Below are 23,784 nucleotides of genomic sequence, written 5' to 3' on the forward strand. Positions count from 1 at the left end.
CAAATCACTTAATCTACTGCTACTTCTGCTGCTACTGTGGTTATTAATATATCATCGTAACTAAAAGAAAAACATTCAAGAAGTATTTTAGTGCATAAAAAAACAATGCTGTCCTTGTTTTTAATATATTGTGAGAACAAATATTCTAACCACAGAGAAAGTTCTTCAGTTGACCATTACACTCCCAAATCACAAGTTACTGTTCCAAAGAGCATTTGATGCCTTCAGACATCTTCATAATTGGCTCAAAAATAGCATGATCCAAGAAAGGTTAACAGACCTTGCTGTTCCTCATATGGACAAATCTTTATTTTAAAAAAAAAAAAAAAAAAGGATAACTGAAAGTTCTCAAGAAACAAGAAGCCTTATGACTTGCAGCTGTTCCCTAAGCCTAATTCAAAACTAAAATAAAACAATACAAAACAAAACAAATCTAATAGACAGCCTCTCCCTCTGACTACTAAATAAAAATCCTGTGCAGTTTTTAGCACATCTACCTGTGCCATGTGGATGCAAATGATAGCCTGTGTCTGAATTTTATGCTGATCAGGAAAACAATTTAATGTAAATTCAATATGACTTTAAAATACTATATTATTTCTTTAACCTAAATAACAATATTAGTTGCTAGTATATGTAAATACACTTCTAAGTGGATATAATTTGAAAACTTGCCAAGCTTAATAAATTTACATTACCTACTAGGTAACAGTCTTTTTGTCCAATGCTTTCTTGAGTCTTTTTCTACTGTCATCCTCTTTATGTAACGACATACTACAAGCATCCACCTCATCTGCACAATCACTGATCAATAAAGGAAATCAGAATTCTGTAATTATTGTTTGTTAAGATTTGGAGAAACAGTATCAAAACAATATTGTTCCTCATATATTCATTTAGCTGTCTTGCATCCCGCTTTGCAGTTTCGACAGAGAGATTTTCTGGGCCTTTTGAGCTGGAAGAGTGGGCATTCTGACCCATGGTCCACAACCTGCCACATACCTTACAGTCCTCACATTGATCTGAGCCCATTTTACCACTTACCAAACTGAACATTACAGAGCACTTGACAGAGACAGATAGTACACACAGTGTGCATTTCCAGAAGTGCATGGAACAGAGTCCTAAATCAACGTGAATGAATGAGCAATCTTTGTTGGACCAGGTTAGCAGCCTTTTTTCTCCACTCCACTCCACGCCCCACCCCCCAAAAAAAAAAAAAAAAAAAGTAGATTAATAGTTGCCACTCATTTAGCGATACAGTTACAATAGAAAGAAGAGATGGTCTTCTCTCAGTGCTGTGCTAGTGCACAGAACTGTTATCCAAATATAAGTAAGAAAGACGTAAATAACCAAAAGAATATTCCCCAAACACATCAGGTCTCCTGTTAAGCAGACTATAAAAAGTGTTGAGAGCAGGGCACTTTAAACCACTTTTTACTTTTAGATACCTTTGGCTTCAATAGTAGCAGTGTCACTTATCAGAATAAGCAACAGACATTTCCTTTACATCACCAACTCAGCCAATATATTTCTCTGCTGTTGTTCTTTGGTTTTAAATAAATTATCAGAAAAAAGGATTACAAAATGTGTAGTGATTTCACAACACTCCTCCCCTCCCCCCCCCCCCCCCCCCCAGCTATGTAAATGTATATAATTTAGGTATAAATGTATAATATAAAGGATAAAAATAAAATATATAGAAATGAGACAATTTGTTTAAATATAAGATAATATATATATATAAAAAATAATTTGGGTACATTGATTCCAAAGAGAATCAATACTAAGATAAATAATTCTCAATTTTGATTATGTATTTATCTTTTTATCAGGTGTACCAAAAAGACGTAGGAAGTGTTATTTCACAAATAAATCTAACACCCCAAACTATTCTGAAGACATTAGCCACAATGATGCAGTCATAACAGTAAGTACTAATGTACAACCATATCTATTATACAATTATAAAAATGCACTACAAGTATCATACAAGTGTATTATATGACATTGGTCATATTATTAAAACAAAATAGTATATTTAAAATATTTTATTTGGAACTATATATACAATGTTAATAAAACTACAATATACATCAAAAGTCAATAAGAACTTTACCTGAAGGATATTCACAGGACTTATCTTATTTTGTGAGATACAAATTATAGTTTACTATACCGTATATGCTTGGGAAGAATACTTTTTGCTTTGTACATTTCTTATAAAGGTCTATGCAACTTATTGCAATAAATATAAGAGGCTTAAAATCAAATCAGAAAGAAATCTGATTATTTGCATGAAACTGATACATGGACATAAGCCAGGCAAACTGTGTTCAAACAGAATAAAGAGGGAAATGGAAAATGTTATCTGAAATGATGGAGATGGTGGCACAGGCTCTTTATTACATACATTGAGTACTTAAAATCACTTCGGCTACATAATTAGCAAAGATGAGAACTATAAGGTATTTAATCAGGGACAGACACATTGATTGAAAGGATTACTTTTTAGGTCAGGTAATCTATTTAAAAAAATATTTTTAAAATTAGTACTAAGGTTTTGTATAGGGTTAGAGGGCTTGGCTACATTATTTTGGTGTTTACCAATTACCAAAGTCTTTCTACGATGATACAAAGTAGTCTGCAGTTTCAGAGTGTAGAGTTGGAAGTTTGGGGTATATTAAGTTTAAGATTCTGGATCTGAAGCAAACCTATGACCCATTTTCTCATGACTTAAGGCACAAGGCAAGTAAAAGCACATGCTATATAATATGTCAACCCATGCAGTACTAAAGGAGTGGTAAAGGAGTCCCCTCCTTATCAATGGCTACTGTAATATAGGACTGCATAATGACATTCTCTAAAAATAGGGGCTTAATTACTGGAATGAAGGGATAAAAGAGGAGAGGAGAGGAGAGGAGAGGAGAGGAGAGGAGAGGAGAGGAGAGGAGAGGAGAGGAGAGGAGAGGAGAGGAGAGGAGAGGAGAGGAGAGGAGAGGAGAGGAGAGGAGAGGAGAGGAGAGGAGAGGAGAGGAGAGGAGAGGAGAGGAGAGGAGAGGAGAGGAGAGGAGAGGAGAGGAGAGGAGAGGAGAGGGCGGGGCGGGGCAGGGAAGGGCAGGGAAGGGCAGGGCAGGGAAGGGCAGGGCAGGGAAGGGCAGGGCAGGGCAGGGAAGGGAAGGGAAGGGCAGGGAAGGGAAGGGCAGGGAAGGGCAGGGAAGGGCAGGGCAGGGCAGGGCAGGGCAGGGCAGGGCAGGGCAGGGCAGGGAAGGGAAGGGAAGGGAAGGGAAGGGAAGGGAAGGGAAGGGAAGGGAAGGGAAGGGAAGGGAAGGGAAGGGAAGGGAAGGGAAGGGAAGGGAAGGGAAGGGAAGGGAAGGGAAGGGAAGGGAAGACCCACAATGCACCCACAGTTCAGAGTAAAGGGAGTAAAGTCTTTCATATTGTGACTAAATTTTAATTTCTTTGTGCTGAAGAATAATGTGTTTAAGTTTATTAAATAGGAAATATAAAATTTATTTCTTTACAATTCATTTCATTGCTTCTAATGGCTTGGATATTGTCAATAATATATATAAGTGCAGTGTGACCATTTAGCAACCTTGACTGGATTTTGAACGAATGTTTTGCTGGTTTGGTGATATAAGAAAGGGTTGTTGCTTAACTGTTTATAAAGCCCAGCATCTGTTATAAACATGAAACATAACCACATGAAACTTATATAAAGATCTGTCATTTACTTCAGAGATTTGAATATTAGTTGATCCAAAATGAAGTGTGAAAATAAGCTGCAAATTTGCACTGGTAATATTCACCAGTTCAAGTATCACATTGGATTTTATTTAGCTTGTGCTCAAGAAAATCAGGGAAAATAACTTTACTCACTTGCATAAAATATCCTGACTGTATTCTATCAGCAAGAAACAAATAGTAAACTGATTTGTGGTTTTGTTAGTGTTTCTCATACCTCTATAGATTCTTTTCATATGTGAATTTACCACAAATGGAAGCAGACAGAAAGCTTTTTCTATCACTGTACTATTATTTTTTTATTTCAAATGGTGTGACTATACAATGGAAGAGATTCAGATTTAATTACTATATATGGAAGTTTACCTTTAAAGCATTGTAATAAAAAAGGCTGTCATTTTTAATTAATTAAAGAATAAGTAGAACATTCAACAGACACTTCAATACATTGAAAAAGTTCAAGGACCCACTCTGAGCAATGAAACATAATCTTCAATAAAATCCTTTGCTAGCCTGACATCAGTTGAAGAAAATTAGATTTCATTGACGTTGGCCTGTAGCATATGGATAGACCTGTTGTGAATCAACAGTTTGTTACTTGCAGAAAGCATGCTGGGTCAATTCCTTTATATCATTGTGTACCACGTAGAACAATCCTTTATCCTAGACAATGCAATGATTTTCACCCTTTAACATATATTCTACTTGACAATTTATACCACAACTGTTTCTTTAGCAACTGAGTATCATCACATATCTTTAAAGTGCTTACATTTCCTTAAAGGAAAAACGTCCCCATATCTTTTCAATATTAATAAGAGTCTATTTCAATTATTTGTTCATTATTAACAGTCCAGAATGGCAAGTGTTTCACAACAATCTATTCCAGTGAACATGCCCAGTGAGCAGATAACCCTTACCACTATATCAGTACAAAACCTGAACCCATTTTAGTCCAGCAGTAGTGAACTTGATAGTTGAGCACCCTAAGAAGGAGATAGTCACTGTTCCACATAGGGTCTAATACAGTCCACTGTTTTCAAAGATGTAGTTTGAAATCACAAGGGATACACAGAACTGCCAGTCCTCTACTTAGAATGTATTTTTTACAGCACACTGCCTCTAGTGTGAACTGAACCTAGTGCTCTCCAATCACACCAGCTTCCCCTACAGCCAATACAGAATAGTCTTAAACAGAGTAAAAGATATAGAATCATAGAATATCCCGAGTTGGAAGGGACCCACAAGGATCATCGAGTCCAACTCCTGGCGCCACAGAATTTTTTACCCAAAAATTTAGACCATATGACTAAGAGCACAGTCCAAATGCTTCTTAAACTCCGACAGGCTTGATGCCATGACTACAGCCCTGGAGATCCTGTTCCAGTGTGTGACAGCCCTCTCAGTGAAGAACCTTTTCGTGATATCCAGCCTGAACCTCCCCAGTTGTAACTAGACACCATTCCCTTGGGTCCTATAGCTGGTCACTAAAGAGAAGAGATCAGTGCCTGCCCCTTCACTCCCCCTCATGAGGAAGCTGTAGACTGTGATGAGGTCTCCCCTCAGCCCACTCTTTTCCAGGCTGAACAGGCCCAGTGACCTCAGCCGCTCCTTGTATGTCTTCCGCTCTAGGTCCTTCACCGTAGCCCTTCTCTGGACACTCTCCAATAGTTTCACATCCTTTTTAAAGTGTGGTGCCCAAAACTGCACATAGCAGTTGAGATGAGGCTACACCAGTTCAGAGTAGAGTGGGACAATCCCTTCCCTCAACCAACTAGCATATCAACTAGCATATTCCCATGACTAACTAGCATATCCATAGCATGAAGTCCTTAGTCTACTATTGCTTTCTAGATAAATGACAAAAATGTGAAATTTTGTATCTGAGAAAGGCACAGATACTGGAGATGCACACTGCTGTCAATTTTGCTCTATATGCAACAGACATAGGTAGGCTGAATCAGCATTTTTCTCCAAATGTCCTCTTTTGGGAACTTATTATGGACTAATATATTTTGAATGAAATAAGGATGTCTAAGGAAAAGCGAACATTTTAAAAATAATTTAATGTGTTAACCCAAGCTGCAATGTGACAGGCTCACACTGTTGTGAAAACCTAGTCAATACATAATATTGTTGTATATTTTTCAGATATAAACTGTATTAAGTTGATATCTGCATAGTCCTTACACTAAGGATTCAATAACTCTAGGTAAAGTCAAGAAAATAGCTGCAAGGTAGTATAAAAATAATCCTATTAGTTTTGTCCCAGATTAGGCAACTCAAACATACATGATATATTTCAGGCAGTTTTTCTAAAGATGAGCTACTCCATGGTTGAAGTCTGACAAAAGACATGATGATTCTTCTTTACTTATCTTATGATAAGTAAGACTTTTACTAATCTTCATGATGATTCTTCTTTACTTTTAATTGATTATTTATTTTTCTGCCTATAAGCATTATAAGCAAGAGCTATGCAGAGTAGGCTGTACAGCTACAAACCACATCTGGATAATGTGAAAATATTTCAGACTTGGTCATATGTTTTTTGTTGTTGTTGTTGTGGTGGTTTTTTTTTTTTTTGCCTAGAGTTGCTTCTTCTTATGACTACTATTGCAGCAATACTGCCTGAGTTCAGAGGTGTTGCTCCCTGGAGTCTTATTCTTTTATTAAAAGAAACCTGTCGGTTCAATGGGACAGGTAACAGATGTCTGCAATCTGGTCTCTGCATGGGGCCCATGCCTTCTTTTTAAGCGTTTTCAGCTCTGTCACAACAAGGAAGGGAGGAGAGGTTGAAGGAAACAGGAAACGATGAAATGTCTGTAATTCAAGTTAGAAACTGTGTACTGATTATTAGTTTATTCACTTTAAATATGTACTTGTGGTTCAACCCTAAAGACTATATCACTTATGCTGAAAAAAATGGAGTAATAATGAAAATATCTAAAGAGTTTTGTTCTATTCAAATTGAAACATTTTGACACCTCAATTCAAAGCTAAAATAAGCCAATCTTAAAACAAAGGCTAAATATATCTGAGAATGTAGCAATTCGTACACCCCATGACAAACTGTTTTGCTTTTAATCTGACATTGCTGTATGCAAAAATAAGCAGAAAGTTTTAAACTTTTTTTTTTTATTATTAATTTAAATCTGTAGGTTTCAGTCACCAACCTGGAATTACTACTTGCTTTCAACAGCACAGGATCTGGGGAATCTCCAATATTTTAGTAGAATAACTGTATTCTAGTTTCTCTGCTGCCAGGTTGGATTAAAAATCTTTTCAGATACAGCACATGAAAGGATTTATTTATTTATTTACCTATTTATTTTTTTATTTTGATGTCAGGCAAGATGCTTTACTATGATGACTACAAAGTATAGTTCAGTGCTTCAGCTGAGGCACATGGGATAACATGCTAAAGATTCATTTACCTTCCATTTCCGCCATCTTTTCTTTCAGTGGCCATTCCAGATTAAATAAAAGCATAAGTAAACAAGTTGAAAGGGTATCTCAGAAGTACGTGGTCAAGAACATGATACGAATTGAGTTACAAGGAATAGGAACCTTTTCTGTATACTGATTTCCTCTACATAAGAGAGGAAAATTGACTGATGTTTGAAAATCTCAAAGATGATATACTTAAAACTGTAAATGTAATTTATAAATCCTACTTTAGTTTACCAAGACTAAGAAATATCTTGTATACTATTGGGTGCCAGAGAGTCAAATTAGCATTCCTAATTTAACTGAACATTATTTTAGAATAGTTAATATAAACTTGAATTATTTTTTTAGTTGTTGAATGTTTTCTTTGTTTCCATGTGTATATTCTGGTCACATAACTAATACATCTGTTATTCCCAGCATCAAGTCTATGATGTTTACACAGATCTCCCTGCAGGGCATTTTAGCCTAACTGAATCGTTATTTCAACAGTATGTCCTAGTTTAATGATACTGTTACTTGAAATGCTGTCTTTTGCAAGTTTTCTTCCCCCTGGGGTTAACACAGCCCTTCCACACTGAAAGTAGGAAGTCTGACCCTGTTCTTAAGTAGGAGATGATGGGAAGCAAACCCTGCTGTCTTGCACACAGGGTTCTCTGCACTTCAGACCTATGGAGTAGGTACCATGACAGCTGAGATTCTGTTTTTTAAAACCTTAATGCAATGCCAGTGCTGGCTTCTAATGTGTGTGCTGACGATCATAAGATACGGTTACTTAAAAAGACTTATGAGGATTCATTCTTTTGACAGAAGTGGGAATGCTGTTGTGTTTTCACTTCCCTTCTATTTGACCATCACCAAAAGAAATATTTTTCTCCCACAGATCCATTTTTACAAACAAGTAATGAATATTTTACAATCATTATAAGATATTTATGCTGAGTCCTATTTGTAAAATCATAGAAAGCCATTCTATATATTACAGCTTACAAGTATTTTTAAATAACTAAGACATTAGTTACTAAGACTGATTAACTTAAGATTCTGAACAGAGGAGACGCATTTGACAAAGGGACTTGACTTCAACTTAATAACAATCTGAAACATACAGGTGCTTCATTGAAAAGAAAGGACACAAGGTAGCTGCTAAGTCATTTGAAGACTTAAGAAAGAACAGGTTTTTAATTCAAGTGTGTTTACATGTTCTTAACTTAATTAGAGATTTTTCAAAGACATAAATGTCTAAAAATCTCTAGGCAGCTTAGAAATTCACTTTTTATTTAATTTCTTTCCCTTTTTAATAAGTCAGTACTAAGTCTTTGTACTATATACCTAAAAACTAAAACTTATGAACACTGCAGTTTCAAAATGTGTCAGAGTTCATAATAATTAGTCACCTACTTCCAAAGTATTCTACAATGTTAGTAAGTAGTGATTAAAAAGTCCTTATAAGCCTTGTGGTATGTTCTCTTTTTCATTTCGAGAAGGTAAACAAGTGCAGAAGGATTCTGCTTTCATACACAAGTAGAGTGTATCAAGAGTTTTCATACTGGTATTATCTATTTATATATGAAACATGGCATCAGCATGTCAAGAAATGTTCACAGGAATATAAGGATCATCATTACCAGTATTTAAGGCTTTTTATTTATTTATGTGTTTATTTATTTATTTATTTATTATTTAAGATTCTCCAACCCCAAACTTAACCTACGTAACATCACTGAAGTAAATACAGTACCTTTGGGTTTCAAAAGACCCCTGCATATAGCATAAACTCACAGTTTCTTTTCAGTGAGAAAGCATTTTATATATTAATTTTCAAAGTAGAACCTTAGGGCAAGGATCTGCTTTACAAAACTGAATGATAGCTGTGGGAGTGCAAAACTTTGGAAAATCAGGCAAGAAAAAAATAACGAAGGTACAAAAGAATTAATTTTAAAAGTCATGAGAGAGATTCACAAGTGACAATGCAGGATTTCCCAATAAGTGCTATTAACCATGGAGTGCACTATGAATCTGACCTGAGATGCATTTGCTGATCCTAAATCATTTAGATCACACAGAAAATTCCACACTGGTGAAAAAAAAAAAAAAAAGTGGTAAAAAAATAAAAATTAAAAAAAAATAAATTCTTGTGGTTTCACAGACATCTAAATAAGAGTTTTATTTTCACACACTGCAGGAAAATGCTGCTACAGCATATTATGGAGCATTGCCACATGCTAATAACAAACTATTTGGAACAAACTATTTGTGAACTAACGTCTTTTGGAAAATTCTGTTCAACAAAAATAGAAATCCACATTTTTTTCTTACTACACAAAAGAAGTAACTTTAAAAAAAAAAAAAAAAAGCAGTGTCTATTACAATACTTTGTTCAAGTCTTTACATTCTTTTTTAGAAATGCATTATCATTCTAAATAGTCTTGCAACACCCAGAGAATCCTTCCTTTTTTTCAAGTTCTTTCAATACCACTGTACCAAAGCACACACAGACTGGAACTATATATTTTTGCAATTAATTTCTTTAAGATAATGTTAGAAACCTCAGGTTTCTTAAAATATAGATGAATTTCAAGGTGAGCCTGCTAGCAGATGTTATTAATGGCATATGATTTATTGTGACATGAAATCTGATCTGAAACTCATGTTATTAGCCGAGCTTTTTATAAATTATAATTGCCAACTGCTGAAAATATGCAGAAAGACCACTGATAAACTAGCTTCATTTTCAGGGCCTAGAATATCTGCATTTGCTAAATGTCCAATATCTTTCTGAATGAGTATGATACATTTGGACGTGCAGGCTTAAGTTCAGATCTTTTCACAGTATAATTCTTTCAGAATGAGAAGAATTGAAGGTAGAAAGTGGTCATATAACGTAAATGTTTAGTGTGGAACTTAAAGAGAAATATATAGTTTGGTTTTCATATGTCATTGCATATATGCTAAACAGATTGAGTATTTTAGCAAAAGAGCCCCCATCTTGGACTGTTAAGTGTAAAATTTATACTTGCAACATGAAAACTGTAAGCTAAATAATATTCAAACATGTTCAAGCATTACTTTCTACAGTCATAATGAGGCTGCATAAACAGCATATTTTATCATCCTAAGGTCTATGAAGATTGGCATCTAAATAAGATCTTCCAGTTGACCCTGACGGAGAACCAAAGAAAGTCTGTAGATATGACAAAACATTTGTTTCAATAATTATTTATTCATATTCATTTTATCTTCCAAAATAACTTCACATCTTACTTTCCTCTCCTCATGTGCCTTTACATGTCAATTAAAGTTTCTGAAATGTTGCTTTTATCCATCACAACTGATTGCTAAATTACCTAAATAGAAAAACATAAGCATAGCATTGTGAATATTATCTACTCAACAAACTAGATATTGAAAGGAGGTGAATTTACAGTACATTTTGTAATACACTTTTAATTTCCAGAAAAGCTCTGAGATAACATTCCAAATTCAAAAAGCAACACAAGGAACAGATGCAAAGTCTCATTCCTGACTTTTTTACATATCCAAAGCTATTTAATGATAAAAGCATTTATGTGTAAAGTGGCATTCACTTGACCTTACTAAGAGTATATATGGAAGAGCCCCCTGTCAATGTACCAGTGTGCGTGTGGGAATGAAACATAAGGATCACCATCTGCAGCTGTCTAATAAGTGTTCTTCAGTGCCTAATGGCAAAGTGTCAATTCATGGATCCTCAGTTACCACAATGCATCATCTTGTCCATGCTAGTCTTACAAGTCAAACATTTTGCATGTGAGAACAGTTTATTTATAATGCTATTCATTTCAGTTGAAATACCAGATATGAAACAGTTATGATACAAGCAGTCTGGGAGCATATACTTAATATAAAATGCACTGATTTCCTCTCTTTTATAAGAATCAATATTTTAAAGGCTGTGCAAAATTTAACCCCTTACAGAACATACTATAACGAAATGGAAATAATCTTTTCATATGCAAGCATTTTGAGTTTCTTACCTACTGTTGAACTTCTCTGGATGTTTTTCTCTCATTATATGGAATCTGTGGGCAATTGAAGCATCCTAGCAGGAAAAAAGAAAACCATAAATCTACCATAACAGGAAAATCACAAAACTGTAAACAAGGCATATTGTTTTAAGGTGTTTTATTAACTACTCTTTTCAACAAGAGCAATACTCTGATCACTTAAAAAGTTTACAGGCACACTGTTCCAAGACTGAGATCTATCTGAATGTAATTAATTTATTACACTTGTTACAGTCTCCATTATTCCTTTTTAGAAATCAGACATATTACATTTACTGAAAGAGGCTTCAACTTCTTTATAGCAAACATCATCCACATCCAAAGAAGGTTTACAATAGCACCATTAACACAGTTCTTTTTCTTTTTGTTGTTGTTTTAATATTAAAGTATATGAAATCTCTTGCTTTAGAAAAGCTAATTGACAGACTTAACAGAGTTATTATGCACATACAGCTTGATATTTGTGTAAGACCAAATCAATAGCTTTCTATAGAATTTGGTAGAAAAATGAAAATAAATGCTAAAATATCTTTGAAACTAAAATATCTTTGAATGCTAAAATATCTATATAAAGATATTTAAAAATAAATATCTTTGTTCTATATCAGGGTGGAAATGATCTGGGGGGAAATGGTTGTTAATATAATAAAAGAGACTTTTAAATTAAGTACATATTATTAAAGTGTTTTGAAAAAATAATAAATGATGCTAATAATAGAATCAAATGTGTATTTGAAATTAAATACCAAAATGAAAGATGTGTGTAACATTTTAAAGAAAATCAAATCATTGTAATGGTGGAAGTTGCTGAAAATAAAGTATTTTGAACTGCTCTGCTAGAATCAGTTTTCACAGCATTTATATTGCAAGTATGAAAGTAATTTTTTTCTCAGGTATGAAAATAATTTTTTCCTCATTCTAGATAATGTCATATTTATTTCAATTAAAAATTCATTAAAAAAAGATATGAGCTGGGAATTAAGAAAGTACAAATTTTGTTTTCATCTTCTAATGTATGTATTAAATGAGGTGTGAGAGTATGAAATCTACCAACTCTAGTCTTGCAGGAGATAGTAAACATTGGATCATGTTTTCATAATTATGTCTTAAAATGTTGCATATATAAGAATATACATATGCAAACTGTTAGTTTAGTTAGTAAGAATTTTAAATGAATTCTAGTTTCCATGTAAATAGTTTGACAGAAACTACAAATACAATATCACTATATCACTATAATCAGCTATAAGAAACAACTTAAAATATTATAGAAATATAAAAATTAAGAATTGAGAGAAGTATCAAATTCAGTATGAAGTCTATTTCTAGCAATATTTTAAATGATTTTCAAACTATCAAAATTAACAAATTAAAATTGGGGGGAAAAGGAAAATGAAATACTTTACTTAAATTTTATCTTGTTGCTGATTCTGAACATGATTAAGATATTTTGTTTAAAATCATTTTTATTTAAACACATCAACTTTAATATAATTAATATAAATTATATTATATATTAAAGCAAGCAAGTATTTAGTGCAGGTATATAGGCACCACTAACATCAAACATGGCTACAACACCATGACTAAAATAACTCCTTATTTACTAGAATCTTAAACAGGGTACCTTTCAGAGAACAAACTAATCCAGCCTCTGGGTTTGGTTTATTAAATCACAGGTACTTTAGAAAATAAATGCATGAACTATGTCCAAAAAAAGTATTCAGATAAATTGATAACATCTATATATTTTTTTAAGATTATGAGTAAAAGGCAGTAAGTGATTACATTTGTGATTACTACCTATGTAAGGATGTAGAGTGTAGAATGTTTTTAGCAACATGACTTGTGATCAGTGACAAAATAAAATCTACTAGTGGCATCATTAGATGTACTGACTCAATTGAAAAACTCACTTTATTCATGATCTAATTACACAGTTTCTAAAAATGAATACAATTTGTTGGTTTATGAAGATTAAATTTATTTTTCTATCATCTTTGACAATGGAATTTTTATTTGACACTTTACTGTCCCACAAGGACATGAGAGGAAAAAGCTCTAGGGACTGAACTAGTGTTAGTCATAAAATGCACAGTAGTTCTGTCCTGTCATCCAAACTGTTATCAGAAACTTGTCAAACTACACTTATAATTATTTTAAATTTATTTTCATGTGCAATGCAATTTTACAAGGTAAATATCCACAAATATCCAGGTGATCCCACTGTTCTTGAAGATGGATAAAATATAGCTGACAGTAAACCCTGAGACGTCACTCTGCTAAACAAAGCCTGCCAACTGAACTAAAACAACTCTGTTGACTCTAGTAAAAAAAAAAAAACAAAAAAAAAAAACAAAACAAACAAAAAAAAAAAAAAAAACAAAAAAAAAAAACAAAAAAAAACAAAAAAACCCTTATTATTCATACGTTATCCCACATTAGATATGCCAACACTAGAAAAGTACATTTGTTATCCAGTTCTATATGAAAAAAAATAAATAAAAGAAATACTGTTGTGGTTAACTGTTAATTTTCTCTACATTGAAACAAAAGAAAAAGACTCAAGACAAAATGAATAAAGAAGTAGTAGCATATTTGACAGAAACTAGGAAACACTAATCAAGGACTAACTGTCTAATGAATGAAATGAAAAGGCTAATGTGCTTACTCATGCATAACAAATGCAAGGCACAAACAAGCTAGGGATCAATGCCCACTGCAGATGGCAAACAGGCAGTTGTTTCTATGCAAGGTTGATTTGATTGAATTTTTTCCCCTGCCTGAACATTTTCTGACTCCAAAATAGATCAACTAACTTAATGAGCTGAGAGAAAAAAAAAAAAAAAAAGTGATACACTGATACACATAGCTAATTTTGATGTACCCAACATGAGATGGACACATGTCAGAACAATTTACAGAAACTGCTGAAAGGCTATGGCTTTGTTAATGGAGACCGTTAAAACAGACTAGTTACTATACACAGATAAATTCTAGATAAGCCCCACAGATAAATTGGGATGCTGCTAAGGCTTTCAGGTAGTTAATACTACCTGATGGCTCTTTTAAACCCTTGAATGCACAGCCCTTAAATTCCCTAGACAAGGACTTCATCTCAACTACAACTCCATGCTGTAGAATAATCTGAAACCAGTCCATGCTGGTTGCTCGTTAACAACATCATCCTTTGTTTCAGAGAGGAGAATAAAAAAAGAAAAAAAAATGCCTTTTTTTTTTTTTTTTTTTACAAATATCTGTAATCTTTTATTTGTTAAGATAGTAACATATAAACCAGTATAAATAAAGAACAACTATAACAATTAAAAGAGCAGGAATTTGAGAGCGGGTAGAATGCAAATTCTGTCTTCTTAGAGCTGCAGGTATTACCAGATACTGTCCCTGAATCCTAAGGAACAACTATTATGAGTTTTGCATTTCTGGGTGAAGAGAGCAGAGGGTCCTTCATAGATCATGCTACATTTGAAACAGGATTCATTTTAGTAGACTTCAGTCATTTCAAAAAGAGGCATCTAGCCTACGGTACTCGGAGCATAAAACTGTTGTTGAACCAATGAAAAAATTATTTTTGTGTCATGAGCAATACTGAAATCACCTAACTATACTGAAAAACAAAGCAATATCTACATTTATGGTAAGATGAATATTGTTTATATATTGTCATCTTAATAATGCTAGCATTTCCTGGTACCTGATATTGTGGTTGGCCAGTCAAATTTGAGACTTGATTTTTGTATTTGATAATAAAATTGATGTAAAAGTGAAAACACAGGAGTCAGTAAAGCAAACTCAAATGCTTCATGCATACCTAGCAAGGTAACAAGTGAAGGGTTTTTTAGCCAGATCACTTGACAACCAGATATTAGTCTATAATTAATATAATCTGAGAGCATTATATTATTATTTTTTCTTAATAAATCATTCTTTATGATTTATGAAATAAATCTTCTGGAATACTTTTTTCCAGAAGCACTACACCTGAATATATATTTTCTATTTTTAAATAGTAACACACTATAAGTGCACAGAAGCTTAACTAAAATTCTCAGGAGCTTTAATGTTAATAATAATCTGAGGAGATGCAGTGCTGCCAGGCCAGTTGTGAGGTTAAAGGAGGAAGATCTTATGCAACCACTGTAATATGAAAGTAACATTTTTTATTACATCCATACATAAAGGTCATCTTACACCTAAAGCATTGTAATACTTTGTACCAAACATCCAAGATGGAGATATCTTTCAGGAACACTTTGAACACATCTGAAAAAAAAAGAAAAACACAGCACCTTGTTCTCTTTTGTATGTCTCTCTTTACTTTAGAGAGCTTCAATTCACTGCTGCAGTATTTTGAAAGCAGAGATGAAGAAATGTGCAAATATTGAGGAACACGAGATGCAGTTTATCCTGATTTAAATTCTACCATTTTTGTGGTAACAAACTTAAAAACCTATTCTTAAAAAAAATATTTTTGCATCCCATAAAGATTAGTTCTAGACATACATGTGGTGAACATGCAAACACATACACATACAAACACCCCTAATTTAAACCTGCTCAGAATCTGAAGTAGCTGGACTATCCTTTTATCTCACTCAGGTTTGTTTAAAATCCTGACAGTGAAGGTAAGATAGAGAACAGACAGAGCATATCTGAATCTACTCCTAGGAAATGGAAAAAATATTTTAATTGAACTAGGACATTTCTCAAAGTGACCTGCCAAGAAGAAAAGAAGCTTAAGTTGCTACACCTCTTTAATACCTTATGATTGACTTACACACATATATATTCATCTTTTTAATGGGTATTAGCATTACCGGAAAGCAATCTGAAGCAGTCTTTTCAGAGGAGTAACCTTATACATTGTGAATAACCTTATAGAAAGATTAATGCATTTAATATATGTCTATCTATAAACTTGCTGTGATTAAAATTCCCATTAAATAATAATTTTTATGCTGGTGAACAAACAAATGACCAATGTGCACCTTCTCTGGATATAAATGGTCTGATTATTTTTTCCTAAGATTCCTCTTTAATTAAGGCTTAATGGATCCAGAAGACTAGGAAGCTTAAGGGATAACTCAGTAACCTGTAATCTTTGGATCAGAATTCAAATCTAACCTGAACAAGCAGTTAGCTCACATTACTTATTAATGTGGAGTAGTATAGATGAACAAAAAAAATATTACTGCAAACAAATTAGAACAGTTTGCTATAGTGACTTAAGGAGAAAAATTATTTTCTACATAAATGTCATTATGTTTATGTATTCCACTTGCTGCACATGCATACAAAGCAACAACAAAAAACGCCACCAAAACACAAAAAAATATTCTTTGTTTTTAATATTACCCACCTCATAATAATCACCTGTCTCATGATGAGCAAATAATATGGCTAGTACTGAAACATTAAAATGATCCAAGTCTAGAAAAAGGTACTCAAGAAGCTTCAGGTCCTGCCTTATTTGAATCAAGCTGTCATCATTTTATGTTTGATTCCCAGATATTTTTGCTTAAATTATACACATTAACCTGAAAGACTAAGTAAGAGGTCTTCTAAAATAAATAAATAAATAAATAAAATTACACCAATACATTAGTTTTTGGTGAAAATTCTGATTTTCTAGTGATATTCTGAGCCTATATCTCTAAGGAAGGTGATAGCTTGAGAAGATGATAGCAAGAGGAGCTTTCAAGCTTTTTTTTGATATAGCCAACTAAAATATAATGATAATCCACTATCTTAAGAAAAATCTGAGAAAAAAAAAATCTGAGAAACTTGTGTTCCTGGTTTTCCAAGAAAAAACATAGAAACTGTCAAGCTAATGCTATTCATTTTGCCAGTGATATTCTTGACAGCCAGCCCTCTGATGGTCATATTTAAATAGATTTCAGCTGTACATATATTACTAAGTCAAGTGACAGTTCACAGTTGAAATACTCATTTAAATAGAATCATAGAATCAAATATCTCTAAAACCAGGATGAAACATGAGTATCCACAGTCTTTATAAAGGATGGGCAAAGGACCCAAGGATGGTATATCTTGAAGTTTTAATTTAATATTTATAGCAGGCCCTCACATGTAAGTATATGCTCTTTCTTTTGAAGTCTGATATGTTTCTGGTACTATACATACATAAATTCATACTAGAAATGTTTTGTATAAGCAAGCTGGAATCCATTTTGCAGGAAAGGATGTTTGAGGGGAAAAAAAAAAAAGTTCTGCTTATGCTTATTTAACTACGTAACACACAACTAGTGGGCATGTACACAGATTGTCTCATCAGAATTTACTTCAGTAAACTGTCAGTTAACTCAGGGTGACCCGGTGTCCCAGCTGTGCAGAGGCCAGTCCGGGGCCTAGTCCTACAAAATAAGCCTTTGTACCAGTATCTAAAGGACTCTGAACAGCTATTTGCTTTTTAGAAACTTACACTAAATTTCTATGTATCCATCTTTTAAGTCACCATCCAAATTCTAGGACCATCAAAGCAAATTCTAGGACCATCAAAGGAGACTCAGAGATAAGACAGATAAGGTGACAGAAAGGACTAGATGACTAAAATAAAGTGTGCCCTACGACTCAATGATGCCAAGGGCATGCACACTGTAACATGAGCTCTGCTGAGGATGTTGCACATCTTCTTTGTATATGGTCACACTAAATTTGCTGTAACTAGAGAAGGGTTCTTCTAGATCCATGCAGAGTGTTTATGTGGTCACTAAAAAGAGAAGAAAAGTGATCATATGGCAATTAGCCAACATAGAGGGTATATTAAATATTTTGTATATTAAAAAGATCTCTGTGGTAAAGCTTTGGTACTATTTCTGATAACTGCTGATGGAAATCTATGTTGAAATTGTCTCAAATTAGTCTGCACAATGAGTTTGTGCATAAAACAATCAAGGTCACAGCTCAGATTGAAAGTCAATATAATCAATACAACGCAATGAAAGTGGATGTTACTGTAGCTGTCCTCCAGAAACACAAAGTAATGGCTTACAGATATATTCAGTAAAAAGCACAGGAACAGAGTTCATATTTAGAGACCGTCTAGCTTGAAAGAAATGCCTAGACTTTCAAGTCCAGCACATTAGCAATTCTGAGGAAAGTGAGTAGTTCTCCCACAAAATCCATTAATAAGCAACTTTTTGTGAAATACTAATTATTGCCATCACACTAAAAATAAATATAGAGAAAAAGACATAGTTGGGATAAGGAATAATTGTTTGTACACTGCCTTGAAAAGTTAAACTCAAGTTAAACTCAAATTGGTTTTCAAACATTGTCTTAATTAAAAAAAAAATAAAATCCTTTGGGACATTTTCATCTTGAGTTTAAATTAAGTTGGCATTAGAGTAGTATTCTTTAGAGGCTAAATTTAGGCCCTTGAATTAATTGCCTAAACTGGCAAGATGAACTCTCTATCCTCCAGTATGATCAATGGGAAGAAAAAAGCTCCTTGGGAAGGTTCTTCCAAAAGGGATGTTGACAAGTTTCCACTCTGAATTACCATTTAGAGAACTTTTGGTATTACCTATACAAGAAGCTTAGCACTTCCAGCTTCTTAATGTATGAAGATTTGCCTTCAGAAGTGCAACTGTTTGTGCAGTCCTCTGAAATCTTCAATGGGGTCCAAGCCAAATCTTGTATCACCACCCATTTTATATGCTTATTTACTTGATAGCAATCAAATAATAAATGTTCACCTGACATCTCCTTAGCAACTTCTCATAACTTGTTAGTCAAAGCCTTGGCAACAGAGCCTTATAATTTTAATACATATTTATATTATTCATTTGTTTCCATAGCAGATATTTAATTTTGTAAGAAGTATGCAGACCACTGAAACACTTCTCATTGATTTACACTCTGAAAGAATATTTTTCTCTTAATTGAAAAAGGTCACTGTTTTCCTCATTCATTATGTATTCAATTTGAATTTTTTTTTTGCATAATAATATTATTTATTATCTCCCCATCAGACAAACAAATATTAGTTTATACAAACAACAACAACATACCCATAAATTAGGGATAGTTGTTAGATTATTTAGCTATAGATGTTCTCTGTAATGATACACAACAAAGTTTCAAGACCCCTTCTGCCACGTCTTTTGTATCACTTCTTATTTGCTCTTTCTTATAGGCTTAAAAGAAACTTCCTGCTCTTCTGCTTATTTTCTGCATCTGTTCTTGTACTGTGTTCTTGTTCTGTGTACCAGAATACTCTTTGAATCTTTCTACTGTATTTTCTTGTTATCATCTTCATCTGTGTTATCCCCAACTAAGGAGACCTACAGCTGTCAGACAAAGGTTTTATCCCCTGCCTAATAACTCTGAATTTCATTTTAAAGTGTTTTTCAGTTCTGTCAAGCATCTTGGAAGGTTTCCCTGCCCATGGCAGGAAGGTAGGTATTAGATGATGTTTAAGGTCCTTTCCAACCCACACTATTCTTTGACACTGTGATTCTTTGCTTACTAACAGCAACTTTCCCTTGAACTTCTCCCAGAATCATTCAGAACCCTTCTCTCTGACATAATTTTCCAATGTGTCAGTACACATTTCTTCTATTCCACCTCCCATTTTTTCCCTGAACTGATAAATTCACCACCTTTAGCAAAATGAGAGCCCCTGCCAATACCATTGGCCTGCATATTCCAAATGAGTATCACCAGTGATGAAGAAGTCTGTGGATGAAGATATTCATGACTGTGAAGATATTCATTCGTTGTACTCAGTGTAATTGTCATGTCTAAGAAAACACCTTCTAAGTTACTTTCCACCATTTCCAAATCTACACGGGTCATAAAACAGTTAGATGTGGGACATGCTTACCAAAAGTGTTCTAACCTAGTGGCATTTGTGTTTATTTGACATATCCCTATTTTTTTTTATTCTGTTCTTTTTAGGCATTTAAGCATGTTAAATACATAGCATTTGAGGACTTCCAAGTTATGAAGAAATATCAGAACAGTTTCATGGAAGTCCTTACACATGGCTTGGTTCTTTCTAGAACTTACATTAGCTTACAGCTAATGCAAAAGAGGCAGATTGCCTTGTAGCAGAGTGAGGTCATAGGGAAAATGGTGGAACTGGGTTTGTATCAAACTGAGACAAGCCTATTTAACGGTTTGAAAATACTGGGACAACTGAGAAGCATCCAAGAATTATGAGTTAGATTAATGTGAGGTGAATCTAAGCTGGTGAATGCCAAGCCTACCCCCACCAGAGTAGTTTCTATTAGTATCTAAAAGGGCACTGCACAAATAAAATGAAATCAAACTGTTCATTAAGATATTAGACCCTAACAAATGGATGCCATCATCTCCATCTCATACTGGTTTTACTGCTACTGATACCAAAACTTGTAACTTTAAAGGTGAATGTCTTCATACACAGGACAAGTGGCCGGACTCTTCTGGAATGCAAAACCCAATAATCATGTACTGCATGGCAATGATCAATAGTTCCACATGAAACAGGGATAATATTCTCTGTCAATCCAAAAACATAACCAGTTCATATGAATAGTGTTTGATATCAACTCTTCCTAAGTTAAATAAAGTCTAAACTCTGCAGTAATGCCTACCTGAATTACAAATTAGATTTAAAAAATTGAACTAGATGTCATCTTATTGAGCATTTAGCAGCTGAAAAGATATTCAGTATGAATAACAAGATCCTGTATACCAAAAATCTACAGCTTATAAATTAAATGCTTTTTTGGACCTTAGTATCTGGATATATGACAAAGTGTTAATACATGCCAAAATATGAACAAGTGTTTATGGTAGGTGTAGTCAAATTTTACAAAATTGATTCAAATATATTTTCCTCTTAAAACAGATCAACCTTTATGTCTGGTTTGAATAAATAATTTAGGTATATAAAACTTTTTGCTTTTACAGAGACGATCTACCCAGCATATGGCACACAGAGGTTATGCAATATCTATTTTTCTTATTAAAAGTAATTAAAAAAAAGTCATTAAAGTCCTTGAGGTTAAATATATGAATTTATTCCACAGAGAGGTTCTATTATGTGGTATAAAGAGAAGGTTATTATGGAAGTACTTACAGACAACAACAACAAAAACATACTTTATTGTATCCAACTCACTAAAAATTAAGAACTTTAAACTTATGCTAACAAAATAGCATACAGTTAAAATTGGCTTCAGCTGAAAAAAATAATAATAAAAAAAACACAAAACTAGTAACTGCAGTAACTACCAAGTCTATATTGCACTTTAGCCTTGTGCAATATTACCTCACTATTAATCAATCTAATGTTAAAATAAAAATGTTTATTGATGTGGTTAGAAACCCTGGAAAATGCACTAAAGCCCTTTACCAGTATTTCACACAGGGAAAATTTTGAACCCAAGAAATCAAAATGTCCAAATTGAACTGCTACACTGGACCTGGATGGAGGACTAAAGAACTGCCCTTGTTATCTTTTACATGCCATACATCCAAGTTTGCAAAAGACTGGTGAAAGAATCTAGCAATGCATATGGTGAGTGGAGCTGAGAAATTCCTCAAGTTTTCTAGTCAGAAAATCCCCTCCCCCCCCCCCCAAGTGTGCACTTGCATAATGCTTTTTGCTTAACCATCTGGACAGGCTCAGTGCGTCATGGTTGTTTAGCAACTTATGGCTTTCATGGTAGCTTTGAATATATTATGCCAGCATCCTATTCTCAGATTCAAATTATTTGGGAGGATTCTGTAACTGCTCAAAACCTCCTTGCACAAGTCCCATTTACTTAGGATTTACAACATAGATGAGGTTTTCCAACTTGGCTGAGTTGTTTACAATAAATTTTTGGGTACAATTCTACAAAATAATTATCTAGTTTACAGAGTTACTCCCTACAATTGTACCATCAAGCTAGCAATGAAGCAAGCTGTAGTGCAGATGCAGAAACAAGCAGTATGAGACAAGAAACTCTTCAGTTTCTTTATTCTCTGAACCCAGTATCCCTTAATTTAAAATAAGCCACAGAATATATCACTATGTATATGTGAGTCAGGTATTAAATGGATGCAGAAGTAACAAACTACACTTCTATTTGCATGTATATCACAGTTTTAACACATGACTATAGAGTTTTGTCATTTTGAAAATCTACTGATATGGTGATTTCATCAGATCTGTTCAGGTGACCACCTAATGCACATGGTATAAGTCAGATCCATAAAGTTTCATAGCAAAGAACTTCAATGGGAGAGTTTCTATGAGCTCCAGGCCAGATATTTTGTAAACATCTGATGTAAATGGAAAACTACATTGCTTTTGATAACAGTAACTAAAACTGCTTCATGAGCCACAAGTTCTAAATAAATCTTTGCTCTAAATGAAAGCATAGTCAAATCACCCTTCAACTTTTGACCTTGAAAACCAACAATGTAACAGGCTGGAAGCTTTTCCTAGATTTTTATTAATTTGCAAATTAAAGAGCACCTGTTTGTAAAGTGTTCCTCTGTTCTGCCAGTCAAATAATGTAACCAATACTAGATGACAAGCTAGTGTTCCCAAATTTGCTGCACAGTAAGAAGACACTTGTCTTATGTTTGTAAGTAATCCTTGTAGTTATAGCAAAACCAAATGTAGTTAATACTAACTTTTACACAAGCCTAAATATCATATCCATATTACATGAGAAGTTATCAGAAGTAAGAATATTTTAATAACTATAAATATTGTGTATAATACTTAATAAGGATAATATAATTAAATCCTAGTTTACCAGTGGTTTAGTTTTGCTAATGAAAAATTAAAACTAACTAAAAGTTATGCAATTTAAAGATCAGTGCAATCTAAACATTTCAAACTTTTGGAAAAGTCTGAAACCAAACTTTAATCTTTTGAAATATGCTATTGAGATACTCCTTTAAGGACAGCTTGAAACATAAAAAACATTTCTTTCTAACAAAATTAAAGTTGCAGTTTGAGCTGCCATGAATTTCCAAAGGGATGGATCCACGTTAACATTCCCCAAAGGGGCATTTTATAATGGCTTTAATTTATATTTTATCTGTGACAAAAACACTGTTTCTAGAATAAGCAGCATTTATTTTTTTTCCTTTAATTTTCTTTCAGTAGAAATACTTACACTGCTTAAAATTACTAAAGTATCATCTACAGCAATTTCACTGTTATTGCACAAATTGTAAATTATGCTTTCTAAATTATGGATGGAATTTTTAGAAGGCTTCCATTTTTATAGTCTTTTGAAAGGACAATGAAATCTATAAAAAACCAAGATTACAATTTCAGCATTTAAAATCTACACAAAGTAATTCAAACAAATGTTATGACATTTAAGATAATGAAACCCTTCATTTATGCCAATGTGTCCTACTTCACATATAAGGAGTCAGAACAGATGTCCAAATAGTCTAATGCCAGAAAAAAGTTAGGGCATATCTTGATTAATACTCTCAGAGCAGTCCATGGTGTCTCTTTAAAACTGGCATGCGTTACTTCAAAACATCTATTCAAAATCCA

At 33.6% G+C, this 23,784-nt stretch overlaps 1 protein-coding gene across 9 annotated transcripts in view; it reads right to left on the reverse strand.

Annotated features, from left to right (window-relative positions):
* The window catches only part of DGKB (diacylglycerol kinase beta), a 361,100-nt gene that overhangs the window by 131,156 nt on the left and 206,160 nt on the right, over positions 1–23,784 (reverse strand). For all 9 annotated transcript variants that reach the window (XM_032182678.1, XM_032182686.1, XM_032182684.1 and 6 more), the window contains one exon: positions 11,214–11,278. In XM_032182678.1, coding sequence (XP_032038569.1) covers positions 11,214–11,278 — 65 coding nt within the window. The remainder of the gene's footprint in view (positions 1–11,213; positions 11,279–23,784) is intronic.

This window comes from Aythya fuligula, chromosome 2 (genome assembly GCF_009819795.1).
Source record: "Aythya fuligula isolate bAytFul2 chromosome 2, bAytFul2.pri, whole genome shotgun sequence".
NCBI lineage: Eukaryota > Metazoa > Chordata > Aves > Anseriformes > Anatidae > Aythya > Aythya fuligula.